Below are 25,112 nucleotides of genomic sequence, written 5' to 3'. Positions count from 1 at the left end.
TTTTATCTTTAATAAGCTTACACATTTATTTTTCCTACAGACAAAATAATCTTGTCTTCAAAGTTGTGATGTCATCAATATGAGAAACATCGAGAAATGTCAGCAAAGTCATTCAGAGTGGTTGGATGTGAAACGGTGCATCCTAGAGAAACACTTTAGTCTTTACAGATTTATTTACAGTGCTGGTGATAGGAACCAGGGGTCACAATGTTTACAGTGCAAATAAAGCCTTTCTATTTACTATAAAGTGATCAATGAATCTACATCTGTTTTCTGGGTTTTTATATGTAAAGTTGTTGATGTGGTTCAAAAAAGTCAAATCCACTTTTGTGACCTACATTTACGTCTCTGGATTTGAAGGAAAAAAAAATCATTTTAAGCCAAAACTTTATCTCAAATCTATAGCACATTCATGAATATTTCACACTGTAATTTCTGTGATGTATTCTTTATAAGCAATAAACACTTCAGACATCTTATTCCTATCACCACCTCTGTGGATAATTCTGACTCCGCAAGTCTCTCTAGAAAAGAACATTTCACATCAACCCACTCTGAAGGACTTTTTAAAAAAAATTAATAAATTCCCCTATACCAGTATGCCAGTAGTCAAAATGTTTTTCTTTTTAGCTCGTTTTAGGTCATGTTCCTGGCGATATTAAGCACAATTCATTATAACATAACAAATTCCTTGTTTTTCCATAATATTCGATCAAAGCTGACATCATCCCAACTGGTGGCTACTAGCTTGTATTTACCGTTAGCTATGTTGGCTTGTTAGTTCAGGCTATTCTTTTAAATCAGACGGATACAAACCACAAAAGGACATCAGCTCATACTGTGGCCCTAAAAGTATTTGGACCTTATAATGGATTTTAACCATTTAGCACTGTTCTTTAGGTTACTTCACAAAAAAGTTTTAACTATATATTTGTTTCAGAGAAAAGCACTTTAAGCACATCTATCAACTAATTGTGGACTTAGGTGTGGAGAAAAAAATCCAACCCAATGGCACTAAGAAGAACAGGTAGAAAACGTCAAAGTCTGGGTCTGCTTTTCTTACAATGCTGTCGGTGAGCTTTTGTTATTTGACATCATAAACTCAGAGATGTACAAAGGCATTTTGGATGCAAACCTGCAGAAGTTTGCAAAGCAAACAATATGCTACCTTTTGAAAGAACACTTTTTCAAAAAGAAATCAAGTCTTGAAATTGTTTAAAATACCACTTGGTTTGACATTTTGTTTCCTAACATAATGAACCAACATGACATCCAAATAATTTTGGGGACACTGCGCTCTTTACGTTTTTCTTCAAAATAGTGTAAATAAGACTGAAATATTCAAGAACAAGTCAGTTCACTTTTAAATGTTACACCATATATCTCTTTTTCCTTTATTTCAGTCTAAAGCAACACAAAACATGGTACATACAAAGAAAAATTAAGACATACAATCAAAATCAAATCAGCCCCTATTATGACCAAAACATGCAATTGTTTTCACTAAAAGGAAATTCTTTTGATAAGGTAGTATAGTCATTTAGGCATGTTACAGCCTTACAGCATTAAAATAATTATTTATCTGGTAAAATTAATATGGAGTTAAGACAACACATATGTAAGCCAAAGAGAAAAAAAAACAACTTAATCCCTAAATAAAACTTTCATGACACATTTCTGTCACTTACTGGTTAGAAACGATGCTTTAAATAATCTGAGACTAATGTGCGTTAAAAAGGGAAAGACAAACAAGAGAATTTGTCTTCATGACTGACAGAAAAGCTGCCAGATTGAGTACAGAAAATTCAAACAACCATATGATAAACAAACAGTACATGATAACACTTCCTGTTCCACAATCTGTGAATGAAATGAAAACACAGTCACAACAGTACTACGAAGAATGACACCGTGCATCATCTGTGCGAGTTTTGTATAGATCGTGCAGACAGTGCCTCACTGCAACGCGCACGCACCACTGGGTAGAAAGTCCTGGACGTATGTAGCCACTGCCTTGGTGAGGTACGTCATGGTGCCAAAACGGCCGCTGGGTGCAGTATCATACAGTAGGCAGCAGATGCCTGTGGACAGGTCTCTTTCTAGAATGTTTTCTTCAGCATTTAGAGCTTTCTACAAGAGGAGGAGGAATAAAAAGAGAAACAAAAAGGAGCATATAGCAGTATTACTGATCTGTGTTTGTTCTCTTAATGGAAAAACAGGTTAGTCACCTGGTCCTGGTAGAACATATCATTGGCGATGTGGACAATCTTCTCCACGTGGATGATGCTGCCGATGCTGCTGATGTCCACGTCAGCCAGCATGGTCAACATCAGGATGGCCTCCACTAGCAACTGCCTGTACTCCGGCTGAGGCACGCGGTTCAGCACCGTCTCTACATGCACTGCAAACTTTATCTCACCTGGGGTCATCTGGAGGTGGTGGTTGGGGGTGACACATGGAAACAAAAAGTCCAGATGATGCAGTAGGACTTTCATTTTGATGGTCCACTGTAGACGTTTTGTAGCTGCTCACCTTGTGCTTAACTGACATTTAACAAAGTATCTATTAAATTCAACTTATCTTTTCTGTAACCATAAACCTAACACTCACTCTAACCCTAACTTTACTCTCAAATTAAAATGCCTAATCCTAACGCCGTTGATAATTAACTGAGTATCAACAAACAGCATCTGCAGATAATAAGGGTACAAATCTTTGACCTCTAATGGAGTTATGAAATAACTAATGTTTGAAAGGACCATGTTTGAAGCTCAACCTCCTTAGAATCGACCATCTTATAAATTCCACCACCATCACCCCATCTCCTTCCTGTTCATCAGTGCTCTCTCAGTCATTCCTCTGTTTTTCAAAGGGTTGAGGAGAACGTCAGAATGCCAGCCCAAGTTCTTAGAGTTCTCTCCCCTCCTGCAGTCTTACTTCTCTTTTATACCACAACCATATGTTGAAGGAATGGTCTGAATTCGCAAAACTCTTTGATTCAAATCAATTCCATTACAAATCTTTAGAAAAACAATTCAATGTGTCACATCATCTCAAATTCCAACATGATTTGATTCCATACTTCTGATGTAATTCAGAATGCACCAAATGTACTTTTACAAATGTGTTGAATACACTAATGTGACTAGAAGAATAATTTGCACAGTATGGCATAAAGTACACAACACATTAAAAACAGTAAGAAAAGAATGTTTTTCAAATTTTACATTTAAAATTAGCCTGAGAATTTTTTATGTATTTTATTTTGGCCAAATATGAATGCATACTTTACTGGATTGTAATCAAATATGATCAGTTCTAACACTCCAACACACTACCAATGAAAAGCAAAACTGCCACCAGTTTCAGACTCTCCATTGGACAGATGTTTAGATTTGATCAATGTTTCAAACTGATATCTGATAACGTATTTATAGTGCTCCAAAAGAGTAGAACATGTAGGTGACAATGGGGTACTGTATTTATAACACTTGAATTTCATAAATAAATCCTATATTTCTTTCTCATGTTAATCCAGGTAAATGTAGTACCAAGTGCTATATTTTATGAATGTTTATGCATCGCCACAAGCAAATACGTACATGGAAAAACATTGGATATAACTACCGACTTTTTGATGTATGAGTGCACATGACTCCAGAGCTGCTATAGCTGTAGAAGATCAATGTATTTCTATGTCCACAAAAAATATTGTTGATGTAGTTCCTATACATCTCTTTGCCACCCCCTAGTGGTAGTGGTAGTTTTTTTGCATGGAAGTATATACATGCTCTGTCAGTATCAAACCTCTCTTGTAGTGGATGATGGAAGCACAAAGCCTTCGATGGACAGCCCATGACACTAATAGAGAAAAAAAAATAAACAAATAAAAAATTCTGCACTCATTTTATTTACAGTATTGTAATTTCTCTTCACAATGAATCATACTGCAAAAGCTTTAAAAGCACTTGTCATAATGTGGAGTCTTTTTAGTGCTCATAATGTGTAAACCTTGCTCACCTTCTGCAGAATGTTCCAGACTTTCTGATAAAAACCCACTGGAACTCTGTTAAGGGCTCCATCCAGCCTTCTCCTGCGCAGCCACTGACCCTGACGACTGTCCTGCACTGCAGGCACACTCACAGAGCCATCAAACGACTCCATCGACTGGAGACGGCGCATCTGGCAGTCACGTAGAACAGACACACATCAGTACTAACTAAATAAAAAGAAAATGGAGCTACACTTGTTTTGGACCGCAACAATATGAAAAATGGCTCATGTCAGCAGTATTACTCTGTTTAAAACACCATCAAGGCCATATTCAGTTCACTGGGTTTTTTTTTTGTTTGTTTTTTTGTCAAGAAAGCACTTCAAAATTTAACATAACATTCAGGAATTTAAAATAAACCACTTGGAACTAAAATTAAGTATACCTCAGGTCTTGCAGTGGGCTCAATATGCTCAATATCGATGGAGGGTGATGGTAAGGTCTGTGGAGAAGAAAACAGAAACCAGTTTGAGGATCAATTTTAAAAGCTATACTTCTGCTTGACAAAGCACTATTTACAATTAAGTTCATGCAGCTCTGACGATCACCACATTACCATGCATCTGCAGCCCCTGTGACATCAGTGGACACGTTGTTCAGGTCACTTAAGGTTTTTTGTGAGATTGGACTGGAGTGGATTACCAAGTGTGAAATTGTGTTGCAAATTTTCATTTTCCAACACCAGCAAATTCTTTATTATCTAGTTATCACACGGACTTCAGCAAATATTAATTATTGCATTAGGCCTGAACATTTTTGAATTGACTCCCATTGCACCAGACTGAAGCATGTTAGGGCTGACAAATCACCTTACTCTGAGAAGACCAAGACAATCTGCTCTCCTCCAGCTGCAAATGAAGACACAACTGAGCTCATTCTTACCACAGCAGAGCAGGACTTGTTTAAATTTCCCAGGTCCAGTGCTGTGAGTAATGTCCTAAGTAATTTATACGTATGATGAGTCTCTGCTTCCTGTTGCTGACTGTTTCTGTTGCTTACCAGCTTCATATCACTCTTCAGTTTGCTGATGCCTGCTCGCTCGCTTTTGGTGGCACCCACATGGCCAACCTCATGGATAGAGATGGCAGGACTTGCACCTGTCTCCACTGAGCGGACTGGACAGCAGGAAAACAAACACAAACAAAAGAAGTGTAAGAGCTTGAAATATTTGTCCAAACCCTGTTTGCATCAGCTTTCAAGTTTAGATGTCAATTGCCAAGGTCAAGCTCAAGTTTCACGTTTGGGTTGTCATAGTCCATCTCTCACCTTCAGCAAACTGGGTCCTGCACCTTTCCTTGCTTTAGGTTTTCTTTCAACTTTATTCTTCCTCTCCACATTACCTCTAACTATTTTTAATCTGGGATGCTGGGTTTTCTTGGAGTTGTCGGCAGTGATGCCCACAAGGCCAGCATGAAGACAACACACTGAGCCTGTTCACATCTTGCACTAACATGAGTTTAGTGTCCAGATCGTATCTGGATGTACTTTGACCAGAATCTATTTACATTTTTCACTAAAAAAGCTTGATCATATGAGATCCAATTGTACTATACCTGAGTAAAAAGCATATCAAGACATACATTGTTTCCATTTCATTTTTGTTTACACTTTCCCCCATTACGATACGAGTGGACAAGCTTGGCTTGGAAGCTTTCATTGGTCAAGAGTGCATGAGGACTACTGGTTCAGCCTCCTGTATCCTCCATCTTTTGCTTCCTTTTTTATTCTCTCACTCACTAGTCAGCACTCAGTAGACGCATTTTTGCTCATACAATTTTATACGGATATCGAAAACTCATGCCATTTACACTTAATTAATTGTTGATTGTGTGTTAATTGTGGTTAAGATTCATCTCTGACCACCTCAGAATGTGGTTTGAGTGATCTGATCGTAGTCCGCTCACAATGCACCTTGGATTGAAGGATTTCAATTTCAAGTGAAATACAAATATGACCCAATCACCAAAAAAAACAGGTTAATGCAAGGTGTAAACATATCCATTATGTAGTTTATCCAGATTAAACAGTTTGTTATGCTATTCAAAAGGCCCTGACTGATAAATACACTTGTCAAAGTGGAAATTAAATTTCATTTTGTAGCCACGATAATTAGGCTGTTCATTTTTTAAATTTTATTTATGGGTGATCTGATTCCCACTCCTGTTGCTGCTACACTATGAGCCAAGTCAGATGCTATTATTCAGAATGTTGAGCATTATTTAGTCTCTGGTTGGTGATAAGTGAAGTGCAGAGCCACAAAAAAATATATTTTTTTAAATACACATTAAGAATATGTTACTATTATCACTGCTGAGAAAAACTTTGACTTAGAAGTTTCTCTAGAACGAAGCATATCAAACCACTCTGACTGACTTTGCTTACATCTTAATGTATTAATTATGCAAAAATAATAATACATCAGTGGAACTCTGTAGTGGGCTGAGGTGTTGAGGACATATCTAGAAGCAAACCTGTGTTCTCCAAACAAGTGTACATAGCAAACTAGTAAAAGTAGAAAACTACTTTTATGAAAATAAAAAAAATCTTCGTTTTCACCGTATTTATTCTAGAGTTAAAGAGAGATTTTCCTGACACACTTACTGCTGAGATAAATGGTTGTAAACATCTTGCTATTTTACAGTGCTGTACATCGGCTGAACACACTAAATACTGTGCAGCACATAGCACACTAGCACATATACATACACTATCAACAGTTCAACCAAGAAAACAAAAAAGGAGAAGCAAAGGGGAAGAAGAGGAAAGATAAGGAAGTGGTAAAGATATTAAGGCATAAAGTCACTAACCGCTTTTCTGCACACCAAACTCTTTGCCACTGAGGATGTGATGTAATAGATTCTTTAGCTCAGAGGGACTCAGACTCATCAGACTCTCTGTAGCCTCCTCACCTGAAACACCCAAAACACACAAAGACATGCATAAACTTTAAGCTAATTATTCAGTCATTAATCTTAAAGCTTCCTACTTTGTAACTACTATGAGACAAAGTGATGTAGTTATAAGAGTGCAGTTATGAGAGTGAGGCCAACAGGTCCTTAAAGTTTAAGATGGTAACTTAAGCTACATAAGCTTAGCTTATGTCCGTCTTACACAAAGATTAATTACTATAAAAGAAAAAAAAATCCAGTATAAAACAGAGCATTTCATTCTTTTTTGCTGTACCCGAACAGCTGAGTGACTGGGCCAGTTCAGTAGCCATGACCTGAATGATGAGGCCGATCCGAAGCCTAAACATCTCACTAAACAGTCCAGGCTGGGTCCTGATGTTCATCGCCAGGTACACCATGATCTCCTGTCACACACACCCACATAGTAACATACAGCCAAAAGACTTCTAGGACAGAGAGCATAAATTAGACTAAATATATATACAAAAAAAAACTACTTGTTTTCATTCACATAGCTAATAATAACAACAACATTGAGTTTCTCTTTTTCTTTTTATTTTATATGAAAAGTCTACATGAAGGATAGGTACGATGTGGAAGTAGGGATCTAGCTAACCTGGGTGAGGATGGAGATAGTGATGTTGTTCTCACTAGCCTGTTCAATCAGTTTAGCCAGCTGGTCAGGTGGCATGGGCCTGAGACAAGACACAAATCAGACACTGCTTGTTTCTTACTACTTGTACACAAAGCCAAAATAAGCAATCCTGTCAAAAACAGACTGTACCAGGAGATCATTTTCTTAAGACAACACTGTAGCTCTGAACTGGTATAGGAGAATGAAAAATATTCTAAGCATCTATTAATGCAAATTTTAATGTAAAAAAGCAGGTTTTGCTTCTTTTGGCTCTTCAAATTTTCTACTGGGCAATTTCATGGGTCAAGAAGTATTCACATGAAAAAGTTGCGCGGTTTTCTTACAATTGCAGTATGCATGTGCACAGTTTGTCACTGAAACTTGCAGATAGTTAGCAGCTAACTCACGCAGTGATGGTCTTTTCTCTGGGCTCTGGTGGTAAGCCCACTGTCAGGTGCTTCTGATGAGCCAGCAAATCAGAGCAGGCCTGCAAACACACACAAGCAACATACACCACCATCCACATACTGCACACTATAAAGAATATTCCATCTGAAGATAATTCTTGATCAAATCACACATCTAAACTAAACACAGTGGTGTTGCTTGCTCACCCAGTCAAGCTCCTCCACTTTCTTGCGGAGCATGCCAGAAATCATGCGGATGAGACCCCAGCAGCGCAGATCTCCTGCTTTCTCATACAGTTCCAGCAGCAGCTCATGCACTGTGCTGCCTTTACCATGCAGCTCAGTGTCCCACTCCATTCCCCTGACGGAACACACCCACCAGAAAAAAACAACCTGCTAAGCACAGATTCTAACTCCGACACCTGTATCATCTTTGATTATTAAGGCAGGGTCACAGGTTAAAGCATGGATAAACTCTACATTACATGACAATTTCTAGTGATTCCCTTCTTTCTAAATGAGCACTGGGTCTTAAGACACTTAAGACCTATTTGGATGGAATTAGTTTTACACAGGAAGGTGTGACAATGTCATTTTTGGCGGTGTGTCTCGGTGATCTTAGTGCCACCGGAATGCGCCACGTCTGTCATTTTTATGCACTGTATGCTTCCACATCAATAAAAATTCTTTTTACTTTCCATAAAACTAACCATAGAAATAACCTCAGGTTATATTAATGCCATGCGAATCAACTTCTCAGTAAAAATGCTATCATATTCTGTGGAGAAAAGGCACTCAAGGTTTACTTGTGTTCTCTGTGGCTGAAATCAAGCTGATATGTACAGTCCTACCTGAAATGTACTAAATGACACACTACATTCACTTAAGACAGCAAGATAAATGGATAGGATAACCTGAATAACAGCTAAATTAAATGTTTTTGTGTTATCTACTTATCTCTGGAGTGAAGGCAGTGCATAAACCCAGTAGCCTCTCCCATCTCTGTCATTTATACTCAGATTTCTTATCCCGTGTGAACTGGTCACAAAAACTATGCATGTCCTGTGTAAACTGCCTTTGTCCCACCTCCCCATGAAAAACCAATCCCAGCCAAAAAGGGCTTTAGACTACGTTACAATACCGTGGAAAGGTCAGAGACCACACTTCATTTATTTATTGTATTAATTATTGTCAAAATTGTTGCACTGCACAATTCAATCACTGAGATGTAAATAAAGATATTCAACGTAGTTTGATGTGCAATGTTACAGATTAAATAAACGGTGGGTGGTCTCTGATTTTTGCACAGTACAGTATGAAAGTGTAGAGGAACATGTGAGAGGCTGACTTGTCTTTGAAAAGAATGTAGAGAATGTCTGCCTGGTCCTGGAGACTGTGTGTGTCTTTGAGGTGCTGTGCTAGAGCCGTGTAGTCTATAGAGCCGTCAGCACCGCAGGGCAAATTGCTCTCTGACATCACATCCAGCTCCGGACACTACAATGGGTGACACAGAGAAAAGCTTTTATTTGTTTCTGTTTGTGTGTGTAGCCTTGGGCAATTTTATTATAGTATAATTTTTTTGCATAACCAGACAATTTTACTGCATGTTTACATGTTTAATGGTGTGAAAGAGGCTGTCCTATAGTCAGACTCAGATTCAAACAACCATTAGCGTGTGATGTCACAAATATATTTACCTAGTGACCCTATGGCTGTTTAGGTTTTAACACTTTACACTGAAAAAAAAAAGATTTTTTTGGCCTAGACCACTTTTTGAATGAGGTCATTTACATATATCAGCCTTAAAGGCACAGTAACAAAAATAGCCTGTTTAGTAAAGAGAGATTGAAAAATTTAAAACTAAATTATGACATATAATATAATAGCAAAATACAGGACAAGAGTGGGATATGGGCCCATTAGATGGTGGCCAAATCATGGAATTTAAAGGATTTAAATGAGACCTACAAATTATGGATCTTTTTTTTTCCAAAATGAGTAGCAACAGCATTTACAGCAATACATAAAAATACCAGTGATTTCTTAAAATGAGAATTATTTAAACCATAGGTGTGTGTTTGTGTGTGTGTGTCTCTGTGTGTACCTGGCTGTTTTCTGGTCCAGAAGAGTCTTTTAGATTGAGAGAAGGTTGTGGGGATCGGAAGAGCTTAGTGGGCAGATACATGTGCACATCTATAGTGATAAAATGGAAAAAAATGAAAATGAGGGAATATCACATCACCTCACATCTACATGCAAATATACAACTGAAGAGGAAACGCTGCCACCTATAACCAGTAATGGTATCATTAATCAAATCAGGCTAGAACAAAAATGCTAACAGCTACACTTACTATGGATGTGGAGCTCTTTGGCCTTGTTCACTAAAGACACCATCTCCCTGGTCTTACTGGCTGCAGCTTTGAAACGGCACAGTCCAGTGGCCCTGCCCTCCGCTCTCATACCCCTCTGCGGCAATGCTGTAGCCAAGAGGTGATCCAGATACTGAGCCAGGTCATCTGAATCTGAATTTGTTTCAGTGCAAGATGGACAGATAAGCATATGTGTATGGAGGGTTCTGAGCATAAATTCACACAAAGTAAGTTCATTTTGAACTCTACTGTATTTCACTTGAAGTACATTTTTAATCAAAACTCATGCATTGTTCCATTCACTGAAACAAAGCCTAAAAAATAGTGCACATCAAATCAAAAAGCATTCTCCATAAGCCTAGCAAATGAAACAATTAATTCATGGCCAGTCATGCAGTGGTTGTTCAATGCATTTGCATCTAAACATCTAAATGCTTACATACATAAAAACCTTTAAACAGCATATAGTTGTTCTGTTTGCACTGTAAGTAAGCGCTGCTACTTTACTAGACACCATGAAAGCCATGAAAAGCAGTCTCCTTATCTTACAATGATGGTAGAGAAATCAGACACAGGGTCAGAAGTAAATACTTTTTTAAAGAGGAGAACAGCATGTTATGAGAACTGCATTTGTATGTGCTACATTACATGGCCAAAAGTACATGGACACTTCTAATTATTGAGTTCAAACTCACAAACTCAGAAAGCAAAGTCAGCATGACGACTGTGTGTCCAGAGCTAAATGAAATGGATTTCCATGCATGAGCAGCTGCTCACAATGCAATGCCAAGCATTAGCCAGAGAAGTGTAAAGATTATCGCCACTGAACTCCGGAGCTGTGGAAGCTCTGGAGCTATCTGGTAGTGTGATGGACAAATCTGGATTTGGCAGATACCAGGAGAACGTTACCTATCAGAATGCATAGTGTCAACAGTAAAGTTTTGGTGGTAGAGGGTTAAAGGTCTGGGGCTGTTTTTGAGGGTTTGGGCTTGGCCCCTTAGGTCCAGTGAAAGGTAAGGTTAATGCTACAGCATACAAAGACATTTTAGATGATTGTGAGCCAGACCTTCTTGTCCAATGTCAGGGCCTGACCTGTTCTTCTGACTGAACGGGCACAAATTCCCTCAAGACATTAGGCCTGGGCGATGTGATGGGATATTGTTGATGACAACGGACAACTGCATTTTTTTAAAACTAGAAAATATCATGCTCTTTTTAGATATTGCCCAGGCCTAATAGACACTCTAAAAAGAAGAGTGGGCACAACTCCATATTGATGTCCAACAAGCTCATACAGGTGTGATGGTCAGAATTCCACATACTTTTGACCATATAGTGTATGATCACTGTTTTAGCACATACAAGCACTACAAGAAAGTGAATGGACGTCCCCAGGTTCAAACCCGATACAATTAGTCTGCGTTATAGGCAGAGTAGAAGCATCCATCATATAAAAGGTTCTTAAGTTTTAAACGGATTGCACATTAATGACACTGTTATCTAACTATTCTAGCCTGTGATTCTTCCACCTTACCATCATCAATGTGGAGATCATGCACAGTCCCTTCACTAAAGAAGTTCTCTTCCTCCTCATCCTCACCCCAGCCCATGCTGCTGGAGCGTGGCTTACCGCTATCCAGGAAGCTCAGGTGAGCAAAACAGGAAGTAGTAAGAAACTCTGATAACTTTCCCGTCTGTATCCTAAAAGGAGGTAAGGGCAGGGTAAAATGTGCACATCCCACCAGAGTCTGCTACAGGCACAAGACACAAGACATTTATCTACTCAAATGTCTGCCCACTGATTATTTCAAAGCTTCCTCATTATTTATTTAGGAATTTATATGACGTTTTTCATTGTTCCGTCTTTATCAGGCAAATGATATTGGTTAAAGTGTTTAACAGATTGGGGGAAAATGCTAATCAAACGTCTCATAGCTACTTTCTCACCGTGCTCCTCCATAGTAGCCATCCTGGAGTTTCTTCAGAGTGGCCAGTACTGCAGGGTCCAGGTCTGTGTGGTCCTCAGCTGGATGGAGAGGCAAAAACATACCTCACCTACTCATCTCCTCACTTGCTTAAAATTTAAAGGCATTTACGGTTAGCATTTATATCTGGGGTTTGTACATGAGCCTTTTTCAGACAGAAATTGCCAGTTCCAGATAAAAATATTGTTGGCCAAAACAATATGGATATGATCATTACGATGATATCATTAACCATCTTTCATTATATGTGATGTAATTATTTGAAAAAACATGGATACATAATTTCAGCTGGCAAAGTAATAAATTAAGAAAAAGAAGACTTAGGCCCAATCCCATTTCACCCCTTGCCCCTACCACATAGCCCTTAGCCCTTTGTTTTGCGTGTTCACGTCTAGCATTAGGGTGTCCCAATTTTTGTTGAGATAGAAGGGTAGGGCGAAATGTTAGGGCTACATGGCCCTCCAAACATAGGTTTTACAGAGGCTCACTCCAAACAGAGTGTTATGAGAAAAAAAGAAAAACCGTCAAGATGGCTGCGCGAGCGACCAAAGAAAGCCACAAATGTGAGAATTTCTGTTAAAAAAATTACAATAACCATTGTATTATCTTAGTTTAACGTCGTTTCAGTGTATTATGGTCGTTTTCTTCATAACAAGCACATCGCTAATAGCATGCTAATGTCTTGGTAGCTAGCTAGCTAAGTTTCCCGTTCCACCTTAAATAGTCCAGCAGTGCTGACACCTGAAGCGCCAGAATGTAACTGCTGAACCATTTAAGGCGGAACAGGAAAACGCGAACAAGAAGCTGGCGAATAGCTGACTTCAGCGTCATATCACCGAAGAATCAGCGGTGGGCGATAATAAATAATTGTCTCATCCCCCCTCTTTGAAAGCATATGATGCCCTAAATGTAACTAAAGCCCAGCGGTGAGGTTGCTGAACTTTCCCTCCTCTGCTATCACTGAAGACGGGCTGGGTCGCCTACAGAGCACCGCTAGTAGCTGTTAATGAAGCAATGTGTTTTTTTGTTTTTTTGTTTTTTTTGAGGGTTGTCCCATTTCGTAGGGCAAGATTTCAACCATTACCCCTTGTAACTCAGTTCCAAGGGGTTAGGGTGACACTCGAAAACAAGGGGTAGGGGTAAAAAGAAGAAATGGGGTAGGGGTAAAAAGAAGAAATGGGATCGGGCCTTAGAGGCTCATGTGTACTGTGGAGATCCATGAACTATGTCCAGGGATGGGGAAAAAGAGCAAAGATCAGCACTCATCTTAACAAAAGTGAGGTGTACTCTGAGGGTGGGCTAATTAATTAGTTCACAGTTTTGAGCTGAAATCAAAGAAACTACACTTCCATAATAAAGTTATATACATATTTGATTGTTTTTCTATTTTCTTGAATTTTTGACATTTGGATCATCTACTTTTACACAATGAGTTTTCATTTAGCATTTTGGTCAAATTTGGATTTGCAAAATGTAGAGCTGGAGCCACTAATTACTACATGTTTCTCTTATCAAACTAATTACTATGTGTTTCTCAGAATTAACAAGTGAAGTCTGTCCATGTTAATGCATTTCAGCCAATCAGCTGTGCTGTAAGAAGGGAGGGCGAGGTCTAAACACCCCTATTTGTAAGAAGCCAATATTACTGACAGGAGTATTTCTATATTCCCATTTCATTACTATTCCAAAAAAAACGAAAAAAAAAATTTGACTGGTAGTGTATACACAACTATATTGAGTGTTATCTTGAGTTAAAGCTGTCTAATAACTAATAATTATGAAGCTTTGTAAATATACCCCCCTTTGGCCCCACTCACTCAGCATGGTCTGGGAAACAGGGAAGGTGACAGTGGGCCGGCCAGTCATCCTCCAGCGAGAGGAAAGGTAGGACAGGTCAGTTCGCAGCATCTCCACAATCATCCTGTTATCCAGGGCCAGGTAGAACTGCTGGTGATCAATGAACTGTTCCGAGAGATTAGGGAAAACAAAGATCAATAAAAACACATGGAAGAAAGCATAATAGAAAAGCTTCCAAGCAAAAACCACAAAAAAATTCAGAAGATATTTTAAGAAATTTTATCACTTAAACCTCTCAAACATTTTATTTACAATAATGAAACAAAAATATCCCTCTTCTAAATCAATTAACATAAAAGTGTCCTGTATCTCGCAGTACCTGAGGCGTAAAAGTAAAGATGGTGTTGCGAATGATGTACAGCTTAGAGGTTCCCAATACGCCAATCCTGCGATATGGCCTGCCAGTCAGCCCTAGCCTCCTATTGCGACCTTTAGGAGAAAGCTAATTTTATCTTCCAGATAAATCACAAGCACTGGCCCAAAATGAACAAAAGAGAATTGTTAATGTTGATCCAATCTTTGAAGATATTTGACAACATGCTGTTGTCAATAAGTTGTAAAACGCAGAACACAATTTTATTTAATTTTTTATCACATTGTGTCCTACCTAGCCTGGCGTAAATGTGGCTAAGAACTCGGGAAGGTTGCACTCTGATAGGGTGGATGTCTGCCACTGTCTCCACCTCTATCCCATTCTTCAGCAGCAATGCCTTAATCTCATCATTCTCCGCCACAATGGACACTACCCAAAAAAACAGGCCAACATCCAAGAAATGAAAAAGTCTACATCAAAACAGAAGAGATGTTTCATCACAAATTGCATCACAAATTAGAAAAACAGAACAAAGCTTACCTTGGACAACAACATCAGGCTTGGGGATGGTGGAGAATCGGCGATTGAGTGGGTCTATTTCTCCAGGAGCCAAGAAACCCTTGAAATAGAATGAGAACCTGAAATTTGAAATTTCCTATAACATCTAACTCTAATCTATGGTTATTTGGAGTGAATGATACAAAAGAACAATTTCTGATTCCTTTAAAAACTTTAAATCCTTGACCATGAACTGATTAAGCTCTCACCTCTGCCAGCAGGTTTCCCAGAATGTAGAGGGACTGCCCCCACTTGAGAGGACACTTGCCCATCGGGATCCTCTCCACAGAGTGAGGGTTCACATACTCCTCATCCACCTGGGAGAAGATATATACATGACATCAATGCAGTTCTGAAAAATCACAGTGGTATTTAAAGCACAGATTCTCCCCACAATTAAAAATGTCAATGCCAAAGTTTTACTACACAGTGACCATGGAGTAGGTTAATCTTACTCGATCAGGAGGGACGCTGTAGAGCTCAGGCATTAGACGTATTCCATCTTTTTGTTTGATCAGAATACCATCCAATGCCTCTCTGTACTCCTGCACCTGAGAAGACACATTTCACGCAATGCCTTTGAGAAACCCAAAGACTGGTCCTCTTTTTGACATCTAGAGCATCAACACCTTCAGACATCAATGTGTCTTGGCTAATCAACAGCATTTGAGGGAAAACATGCAGTAGGCGTGGGCGATATAATTTATTATGATAACGATAAAATAGTGTTATGTCACAATATGCTTTTTACAATATGCTATCGTGGATATCATCAGCACTTAAAGAACACCGACCAGCTACATGTTTCATTACAAAGTGCGCATAATTAGATCTGTTCAATTGGATTTAGTGCAGTGCAGATTGTAAAACAATGAACAGAAATCACTAGTTTTAGGTTTATTCTAATTATTATAGTTTGTTTTTATATATGTGGCACTACAGGTTCTATTTTGTCTGCTCCAAGTTATTTAATCTCAAAGAAAAAAACTGAACATCTCGATGTGTACTGGGTATCATGAAAATGTCTTGAATTACTGTGATACAATATTTTGCCATACTGCCCACCCGAATGTGCAGTGGTTTTTTTTAACCTGTTCTGGGCTGTTTATGAAGATGCCATCCAGGATGAGGTAGGTCCAAAAGAGAGGCCACTCACATTCAATGTTCTCAAACAATTTCAGCTCAGCAGACTCATAATACAGTCTACTGGGGTCCTGTGGAAAGGACATAGTTAATACTTAGCATGGGGAGGCACAGTGAAGACTGACTTAATAGTAGAAAATCTTGAGAGAACGAAAGTATCCACAGATAATGCGTACAATCTGAATCTTAACCATTATTTAGCTAAATTGGTAATATGGAATGGTTACAAAGTAAAAAGGATGTAGGGCTAATAGTCGTGCCAACATGATGTGATGTAGTCATAAATAAATTCTACCTCTTTAGGTGTTTTATGGCCATCTCTGAGAAACCGACAGCAGCCATATCGCCCCTACAGAAAATAAACATAAGAGTACAGTGTCAGAAGAAGAAGGACAGCGAAAATAATTTGCACTCAGCCTAACCATATGTAAAATAACAGCAGCTCCTACCTGTAGTTTAGATATGATTTCCTCCTTAGTGATGTTGACTAGTTCCATGTCTTCCACAGCAAAGGCTGGGTAGGAGATTATGGCGAGGACTCCAGCGTCTACCTCTTTTGACGTGGAGGCTCTGGGTAACATGGAGTTAAGAATGGACTGGGGTTGGGGGGGAAGGGAAGATTGACACCATGGTCACACTAACAACATAATACAGGATTTTCAAACACAAATCCTGGTGGGCCGCAGCACTGCACAGTTCAGTGCATCATTAATCTCATTTCCAAACACCTCATGCTCTAAGAAGATGCCTGGAAATCAGAGAAATTTACTTTGGTACTGAATACAGTGGAATGTTGCAGATATGATGGCTCCCATTGCTTTCGGGTCAGCAGAATGTTCCACCTAACAGTTGAATCTCTTAAAACAACAAAATGGCAAATGGCGTCAGCTGGCTAACTATGTTTCATAAATGCTTAAATGCTAAGCCATTATAATAAATTTAAAGGACAAATTTGAGCCATTCTTTTCAAGTGATGTCAGGGTTGTTGGACGAGGGTAAACACTGAACTGCACATTACTGCAGTCTTCCAGAACTGACATAAAGCCCCTAGCATAAGCTGAATATGTCATAGCTGGAACATTTGAATGAAACTGCCTAGACAAAATGCTTATCAGATACGAGGGTAAAGCAGGACTTAAAATACAAAAGTAATTGAGATAAGAGTAAAGGATAACACTGTTACACAACATGGACACATGGACATAACCATACACGTCATGGCAAAAATTATGATTATGTTATAGTCATGTCAATGTTTATACCCACTGCACCACCATGGCGCCCCCTAATGTTACAGAGTAAAGTTACAGTGTATGTTGTTCTAAAGTTTATTAAACATACAGACTGTCCAAATGCAAGTACATATTTCAGGACCACTGCTCATAAGTTGACTCTTTCAGGCCTGGACTGTGCTCTGTAACTATTTAAGCATGTTTTCAGGCCGGTTCTAACTTTACCTGACAGTGCTGGATGTCATCTGGTAGAGCATGGACCACTGAGCTAGGTCCCCCTTTGGCCCCAAACAGATTCAGCTCATCCAGGGCCTCTAGTGCTGCCTACAGACACAAACGACTCCATTCAGTCATTGTGCTCAAGTCTCAGGTCATGAGTAAAAACAAAGCTAACATTCACTCTGGGCATTCAGAGTTCTGGCCTTGAAATCACAGCCTTTCCACTTTGGAGTGCCAAGGTGATATTTCACTGTAGCTGTATACAAACTTAGTGCCAAGGCTATAACTTTCATTGCCTCACTACCCAGAGTAACAGCAAGACTTCACTGCAGTTGGACGGAGTTCACAGGCAAAAGCCTGAAAGGATACTGTCAATGACTCCAGAGGAGCCATGTGGAGGTTATATTAGGTCAGGCACAGCACCAACAGTGTCATGGGGTGCACATACATGGAAGCAATGCATTCTGTCATGCCACCTCAGCAACATTCTCAGCTGCTCAGCGCAGAAAAATTTGTGTATATGAGTGTGTGGGTATGCATGTATGTGCGGAAACGTGACAGAGCAAGAATAGAAAGAGAAAGAAAAGAGAAAAAAAAGGTTATTTGAGTGAAACAAATTGTGTGTAGTTCTGTTTTGACTAGCTGATCAGCAAACAATTGTTGCGAAGTCACTATACAGTGGATTTGATCTGCTCATCAGAGGCTACTTTTCTGATAATATTAATCGTTATTAAACATTTTGTATTAAATTAGAAAACAAAGCAAAATAGAAGCATTTTCACTGGTGGTCTCAGACCTTTTGTGCCCAGTGTATATGCATTAAATCTTGGCTGTACATCACAGTAATTTTATTATCTCATAACTTTTTTTTTCTCCATTTGAAAACGGCAGCTTCCTTCAACATTGTGTGAACTTTTTATGATGAATGGACCAATAGAAATAGTTCAGATGAATAGAAATGTTCAGATTAAATTGAAATAAAATCTCATATTAATGTACATTAAAAGTTAAGAATCACCTATAAAGTTACTATTTTAGAAATACAAGATGTTACAACAGTGATGACAAACAAAACACAAAGTCTGTTTTACTTCAATTGACTGAACTGTATCTAATAATATAAACTCACTTTGGCCATGCCAATAGAGCTAGCATTGAGCTCAGGGATTCCCTGATTGGTCTTGTCTCCTCGCTCCCACATTCCGAAGTCCTGCAAAGCAGAAAAATGACATCAAGCAAACTTGTTACCCTGAAAATGCTGATCTACAATGACATAAATGGACCAGGTGTTTAGAGTTTCTTAGACAGACTTACTGCCACTTTGTATGCAGACTCAATATAGAACACCAGATTCTGGACCACATCCACCTCATCCTGAGTGTAAACAATGTGGAGCCCTGAGGGAACCAAATCACACCAAATGACAAACACGTCAGTTCAAACCACTCAGGCCCTGATTCATTAAAGTTCAAATATGTGAATGTTACCAATTAGTATTACGCAAATTATTAATGGCACTGATCCAATGATCTACATTTGTACTGGGCAGAAAATGCTGGATCAGGTATCAGAGAGAAGAAGAACTAATACAATCCAATTCTGTAACAAATCTAATGCGAAATAACAGAGAATTGCTGTTATTATAGTGCCACATAAAGCAAAGCAAAGTCAGTCTTGTGATAACTATAACTGAATAGTAAACAAGCTAGTTATGTATTATACAAACTCATTTGCATATCAGTATTGATCAGTTTTGGTATCGGGCCAAAACCAGCAGAAAATGGGGAAAAAAATCCCATCCCGTAACAAACCTAGTCTGAAATATTACACACTCACACTCTGTATTTCACCCTGTGGGGCAGCACAGATGCTCTTTTTAAAGCCACAGGGAACTTAAATAGTGGGTCAATCTTGCTCTTGTGCACACACAATGCACATGGACAAAGTATGTTCTGTGAATAACTTTACAATGTCAACTAAATGACCAAAGTATTTCGCCACAATTCTCCTCTTTCGATGTAAACTGCGTTCCTAATCTTGGGTAACATGCACATAATCAGTGTCCTCACCAATCACAAGGCTGAAATGGGTCTTCCCCACCACACAGCTTTAACAAAACTGTGTCCCCACAGAGTCTCTTCATTGAAGTTGGAAAAACGTACTGTGCAAAAGCTAATCTATCAGGCATAACTGAGCTATGAAGCTAGATCATCTGTCTGTCATCTGTCTGCCCGTTCATTCTTCAGTCCGTTTGCTTGTTTAAACAATTCATATAACACTCAATTGTAATTTTACAGTGTTCTCTGGCACTTTATGAAGCTTATTTTAAAGTGTAGATGTTTAAAAGAATTATCAGATTAGTATTGGCTGATACTCAAGGTTTCAATATTGTTAGTAATGTTAGAAAAGAAAAAAATGGTACTGTGCCAGCTCTAATTTTTAAAATTGAATTTCGCACAAATTTGCAGTCATATTAATTTATGACAGAGTTTAACTAAAAAAAAGCTGTGCTTGTTGGTTATGTATTTCTTCCAATACGGGGGTAGAGTGTTTGAGTACGTTTGAGCACGTTTGAGCATAGTACTTTTACATCACTATAGCTTACTATTTTTTAAATGAACAAAAATATCAGTATTGGTATTAGCCAGTGCTCAAAGCAAAACTGTTTCTGGATGGCAAGGGTTTCACCAAAGCCTGGATGACATAAACTAAAAACAAATGACAGTCTGTCATGGAAAAATGTGATGGTGTACTGTCTAAGCTAATGCCTGATGCCTGTGGTGATGCCCACCATACCTGAGGCAGTCATTTGAGCCAAAAAGAGCAAAAAGAGGGAGGTTGCATCCATCTGCAGGTGGCCCCACTCAGTGTCCCCCACCACAGTGGCACAGGTGCAGGTGTTGTATTTAGCATGGAGGCAGTCCATTGTACTCTTGCTGTACTTGAACCTCTCCACTTTGTCCAGCTAAGGAGTAAAAAGCAAAAAACCAGCCATGTAATGCCCTTCAGATTGCTGATGGGACAAAGCAGTGAACATGTTTACTAAGCAGAGGGGTGTGCATGTGTGAGTGGGGTTAGAATGTACTGAGAAGAAATAGAATGGCATGTCACTATGAGAACACGCTGGCATATCAGTATCAGTCAGCCGGCTCTTAATGTATTCAACGAATCTCAATATTCTTTCGGGGCTTCTGGAATACCTGCCGCATAATGCACTGAAGCAGGCCCCTCATAAGCTTCACAACACTCTGGGGGGAGAGAAAGAGAGACAAAGAGTTAGACTCCATAAGAGAATGGAAAAGACAGACAAAATACAGCGATGTTTTGTAGTACATATGAACCCATCTTAAAATGAATGCACAGTACAAACTTAACTTTGACCTTTTCATCTCCTCTTTAAAGAGTAATTTGAGATGACGGGGGCCTGATTAGTCTTCTCTGCACTGCAGCAGCTTACATTCAGATAAACACACACAGCCACAGGGCCCCAAACATAGTTCCACTACTGAGTATATGATCAAGACAGCCTGATGCACTTGTTTTTAAGTTTACTAACACTTCTAGATCATCAGCTGTACTGCATGGCTAGGCTGATGATTCAGCTACAGTATAGCGCAAAAAATTAGAGGCCACCCTTTTATTCATTTAATGTCCAGTCAAAACAGCCACTAAGTACAAGTTCTAAGCACAAACCCTTTGACTTTCCACTTCCTCATGCAAGTGGATTATCTCACATTAAACCTCCTAAGACATAGCTTATTTACCCTTTTTAGATGCACATGAGGAGGAAATTGACAAGGCAGCTAAAGTTTGTTTGGGAAATTGCTTGTGTGAATGTTAGTGCCTCTTTGAAGGGGAGCGTGAGGGCACAGCTGGAACTTGTTGGTTTTAAGAAGAGTTAAAGTGGCAGTAGGTGCACAAAAGTAAAGAATGTACAAACTAAATACTATAAGATCTGAAATTATACTTTATGTTGGAGGCTTTTTCAGTTTAATACACAACTGAAGCTTGTACTTAAGGGCTGGTACGACTGGAATAACAAAAGGGTTGTAGCTGACTTTTGCACAGTACAGCATATTCTATTCAACAAATAAAGAAATGTAAAGACATGGCTAAAGTCATGATCAAAGGTCAGCAAAGAGACCTGGGTGTGTATTCATGAAGCTTCTCAGAATAGCAGTGCTGATCTAGGATCAGATTCCTCTTATATTTACTGACTTATGACTTCACAGACAGGACCAGATCCCAGATCAGCAGCCCTACTCTGAGAAGCTTCATGAATACAGGCTCAGATTTAACGTTCAATACAGAAACACATCACTTTTGGAAAGTCCTCAAGCTTCTTTGGAGAGGCTCTTTGCTCATACATTTACTAGGACTTAATTCTTACTTTTTCAAGAGAGTCATTTTTTTCTAAGAGCCATTACAGTTCTAAGCTAATCTAAGAACAGTTCTGCAATTTATCTTCAAAAGGAAACATTCAGGTATGAACAAGGGTGACTGGTTCTAGATTATGAACCTATCTAGAGCCAGGATGTACCAAGACAAAACAGGTCCCACAGCACATCAGTTGTAGAGGATTCATACTCTCTCCAGTTTCCTACCTGCTCCAGCTCGTAGGCTTTGGCCTTATCCTCATCACGGTCAGCATTCTTCCTGTAGGCCAGGCTCAGAGCCCAGACCGAGATGATGCTGTAGACATTATCCCTGACCCAGGCGTCCGGCTGCTCTTTACTCGCAGGGAGAAGACCTGTCACTGGGTCCTACACATCACCCGGAGGATTAGAGAAAATGACAGACATCTTCATTAATACAGCCTACATGCTGTTTTGTGATGCAAAATCCAAACAGACAATTAATCTGAATATAAACAGGAAAAAATAACAATGTATGAGATTAAACTATTGTTGTATTGAACATCAAGCAAAACAACCATCCAAATAACACATGGTCATGGTTTCAGTTAAACAGCTCCACTGCATACATGAACCACACAAGTCAAGATGACTCGAGTGTTTCTTTATACAGGACAAGAGAATAATGTAAATTTGAGAGCCTGGTCACTTCTTGAAATGTCTTGTGTCCACTGCTTATATTATTGTAGGTAGAGAGTTCATCTGAACACAGCTACACACTTAAAAAGACGGTTTTTCAAGGGTTCTTTAGTAAAGAGAACGATTTTATTTAGAACCACGAGTTATATATAGAACCATTTCATACTTAAATGGTTCTCTGCACGGTGAACTGGTTCTTTAGATTGATAGAGGAGTGTGTTGTATGTGTTAAATATGGAACCTCTTTTTAAAAAAAAAAAAAACAAATGGTTCTTTAAAAGCACAAAAAAGGGTTCTTCTATTGTTACAAGCTTGACATCATAACCATATAAGAACCCCTTTCAAAAAGGTTCTATATACAACCACATACATTTCTCCATCAACCTGAAGAACAAGTTTACCATACAAAGAACCATTTAGGCATAAAATGGTTCCACATAAGACTCACGGTTCTAAACAGAACCACTGCATTTATTAAAACCCTTTTTAAAAACCTTCTTAAGAGTGTAGGCATTGTGAACCCTTTCTAGGGATGTCATTTTAGCCATACAGTGTGACCATCCCAGACGTCTTAGAAAACTGACCTTGCTGGCCCGCACACAGAGAGACAACACCAGCCAGAAGGGCAGCTGAAACTGAACCAGTCAGCTGTTACCAATAACAGTTCCCATTATACAAGGACACAGCGCTAAACATAACTGTAAGCTAATTATGTCTGGATGAATATTCAAGTACAGGCCTCCACGGACAGAGAGGAAAACCAGCCATCAAAATGTCACTATCAGAGCTCTGCTGTGTCCCAAACACCCAGAACAGAAGTGTACAGGTACATATGTACCGTTGGCTACCAGTGAACGAACACCGCGTTGTTAACTAGTTACGAAACTGAAGTTTGAACTGAACTGAAGTGAATTTTCCGCTCCACCTTAAAGCGCCAGTGTGTCACTGCTGCACCGTTTAAGGTGGTACGGAAAATTCGAATAAGAAGTTGGCGAATGAGAAGCCAACTTCAGCCTCGTCATGTCACCGACTGAGTTAGAGAAAAAAACACCTAAATTATCACAACCGACATAACGCTAGTCCAGCTAGGTGGACGTCCAAATCGACCAAATCCCGCGTGTAAGTTACTCACTTGGTAACGAAGGATAGTTTGGTGAACTATCCGCGCATAGTTGTCGAGTTTAACTCCAGAATTACTGCGACTTCTCATTTTCTCGGCTGCTCTTTTCTTCGGCTGTCTTCACTCTTCTAGTTCCGCCGCTGACATCGTTTTGAAGCTTTTGAGCAGCCTTTGCGAGGAAGCTCGGAGTAGCTCTTTCTACAGGCTGCTGCCGGAACCCCTTCGAGCCGGAGCTCAGAGTCAAACGGGTGTCTGCTAACGTCGAGCTGTCAGAGCGGGCTAACTTTTATTAGCAACAAAGCTCGCTTCGCTTCTTCTCCTGAGACCTTCGGCCATACAGCTAACTCTGCTGACTGAATGTAAACAAAACACGTGCACAACTCCGGAAGAGTGAACAGAAACTGTGTGTCTGAGTGTTTTTTATAGCAATGTCAACGACAACAACGAGCGAGAGTTTCGGCCTCTAGTTTCGCACCTGACGTTTGAAACAAAAAACATCTGACACGAATTTATGAGCGCCGGAGGGTCAGTGGTCAGTCAGGAGCACGTGCTCACAGATTAGGAATCCACACCTTCAGTGGAGGGAGATGAAGTGCACAGGGCAGTAAAACACCGTACACTAAACCTGCATGTGTGTGGGTGAGATTGTGAAGTCTTGAGGTCGAAATGCCTGGACACCATGTCAAACTGATACAGCCCGCTCCTGCTGTAGACTGTAACCTAAACTACAGTACAAACTACTGAGAGAACGCTACGTGAAGAGAGGCTCAAACCTCACATTTCATTTAGTTTAATTTTATACTAACCCTGTTTTCGTACTGTTAATGGTAAGTATGTTGGGCTGAAAGTATCCAGTAGGGGGCAGCACAGGCATTCGAAACTGTACAGGCCACAGGATAGTCTGGAATAAGTTACTATAGGGTGAATCTCAAATGGCTCCCTGCTCCCTACATAGTGCACTGCATAAGTCGTGAAACTGTTCTGCTTCATCGCCCAAATAGTCTTTAAATGTTAGACAGGAAGTCGTGCAGCTAATAGCCGAGTATAAATGACCTTCTGTCCGGCATATGATGCTCTGTTTGTGTGCAGAAGCCATTGTTACCATTATGACCTACAAAGTGCACTACATAGAGAACAGGGAGCCATTTGAGATTCAGCCTATGAATTACAGGAACAGGGGCGGAAAAAGTACATAGAAGTGATATGTTTGTAAAATTATGAATAGTTGGTCAAATCTCACTCACTTAAAAGTGGAAGA

The 25,112-nt window shown here is 39.4% G+C and overlaps 1 protein-coding gene across 3 annotated transcripts; it reads right to left on the bottom strand.

Moving 5' to 3' along the window:
• Positions 1-1,352: 1,352 nt before the first annotated feature.
• phka1a (phosphorylase kinase, alpha 1a (muscle)) lies at positions 1,353-24,455 on the bottom strand. 3 transcript variants are annotated; one of them, XM_036596310.1, is made up of 33 exons: positions 23,867-24,455; positions 22,285-22,443; positions 20,881-20,928; positions 20,477-20,645; positions 18,995-19,077; positions 18,810-18,890; positions 17,687-17,785; positions 16,679-16,825; positions 16,525-16,578; positions 16,178-16,300; positions 15,542-15,637; positions 15,296-15,403; positions 15,069-15,147; positions 14,823-14,957; positions 14,535-14,644; positions 14,176-14,320; positions 12,321-12,399; positions 12,004-12,074; positions 10,356-10,526; positions 10,106-10,194; positions 9,350-9,495; positions 8,209-8,362; positions 8,002-8,081; positions 7,577-7,655; positions 7,235-7,364; positions 6,859-6,960; positions 5,051-5,166; positions 4,861-4,899; positions 4,437-4,493; positions 4,021-4,182; positions 3,808-3,861; positions 2,229-2,429; positions 1,353-2,130 (listed from the first exon to the last, which is right to left on the bottom strand). In XM_036596310.1, the coding sequence occupies exons 1-33, from the start codon at positions 23,942-23,944 to the stop codon at positions 1,957-1,959; spliced, it is 3,618 nt and encodes a 1,205-aa protein (XP_036452203.1). In that variant the 5' UTR covers positions 23,945-24,455; the 3' UTR covers positions 1,353-1,956. The 3 variants fall into 3 exon arrangements, with proteins under 3 accessions (XP_036452203.1, XP_036452201.1, XP_036452202.1); XM_036596308.1 differs by having other exon boundaries at positions 11,908-12,074; positions 23,867-24,454; XM_036596309.1 differs by lacking the exon at positions 4,861-4,899 and having other exon boundaries at positions 11,908-12,074; positions 23,867-24,454.
• Between the last annotated feature and the right edge of the window lie 657 nt (positions 24,456-25,112).

This window comes from Colossoma macropomum, unplaced genomic scaffold (genome assembly GCF_904425465.1).
Source record: "Colossoma macropomum unplaced genomic scaffold, Colossoma_macropomum, whole genome shotgun sequence".
Lineage (NCBI taxonomy): Eukaryota > Metazoa > Chordata > Actinopteri > Characiformes > Serrasalmidae > Colossoma > Colossoma macropomum.
Note: the sequence above shows the minus strand (reverse complement) of the source record. Positions and strands in the feature narration are given on the sequence as shown.

Excerpts from the sequence above, each read along its gene's own strand:
- phka1a (XM_036596308.1), bottom strand. The coding sequence starts at position 23,944 with ATGAGAAGTCGCAGTAATTCTGGAGTTAAACTCGACAACTATGCGCGG. Across the intron at positions 20,646-20,880 it reads TTCAGTGCATTATGCGGCAG|CTGGACAAAGTGGAGAGGTT; the intron begins GTATTCCAGAAG and ends TTTACTCCTTAG. Across the intron at positions 16,579-16,678 it reads AAATCATATCTAAACTACAG|GGGCGATATGGCTGCTGTCG; the intron begins GTAGGAGCTGCT and ends TATTTTCTGTAG.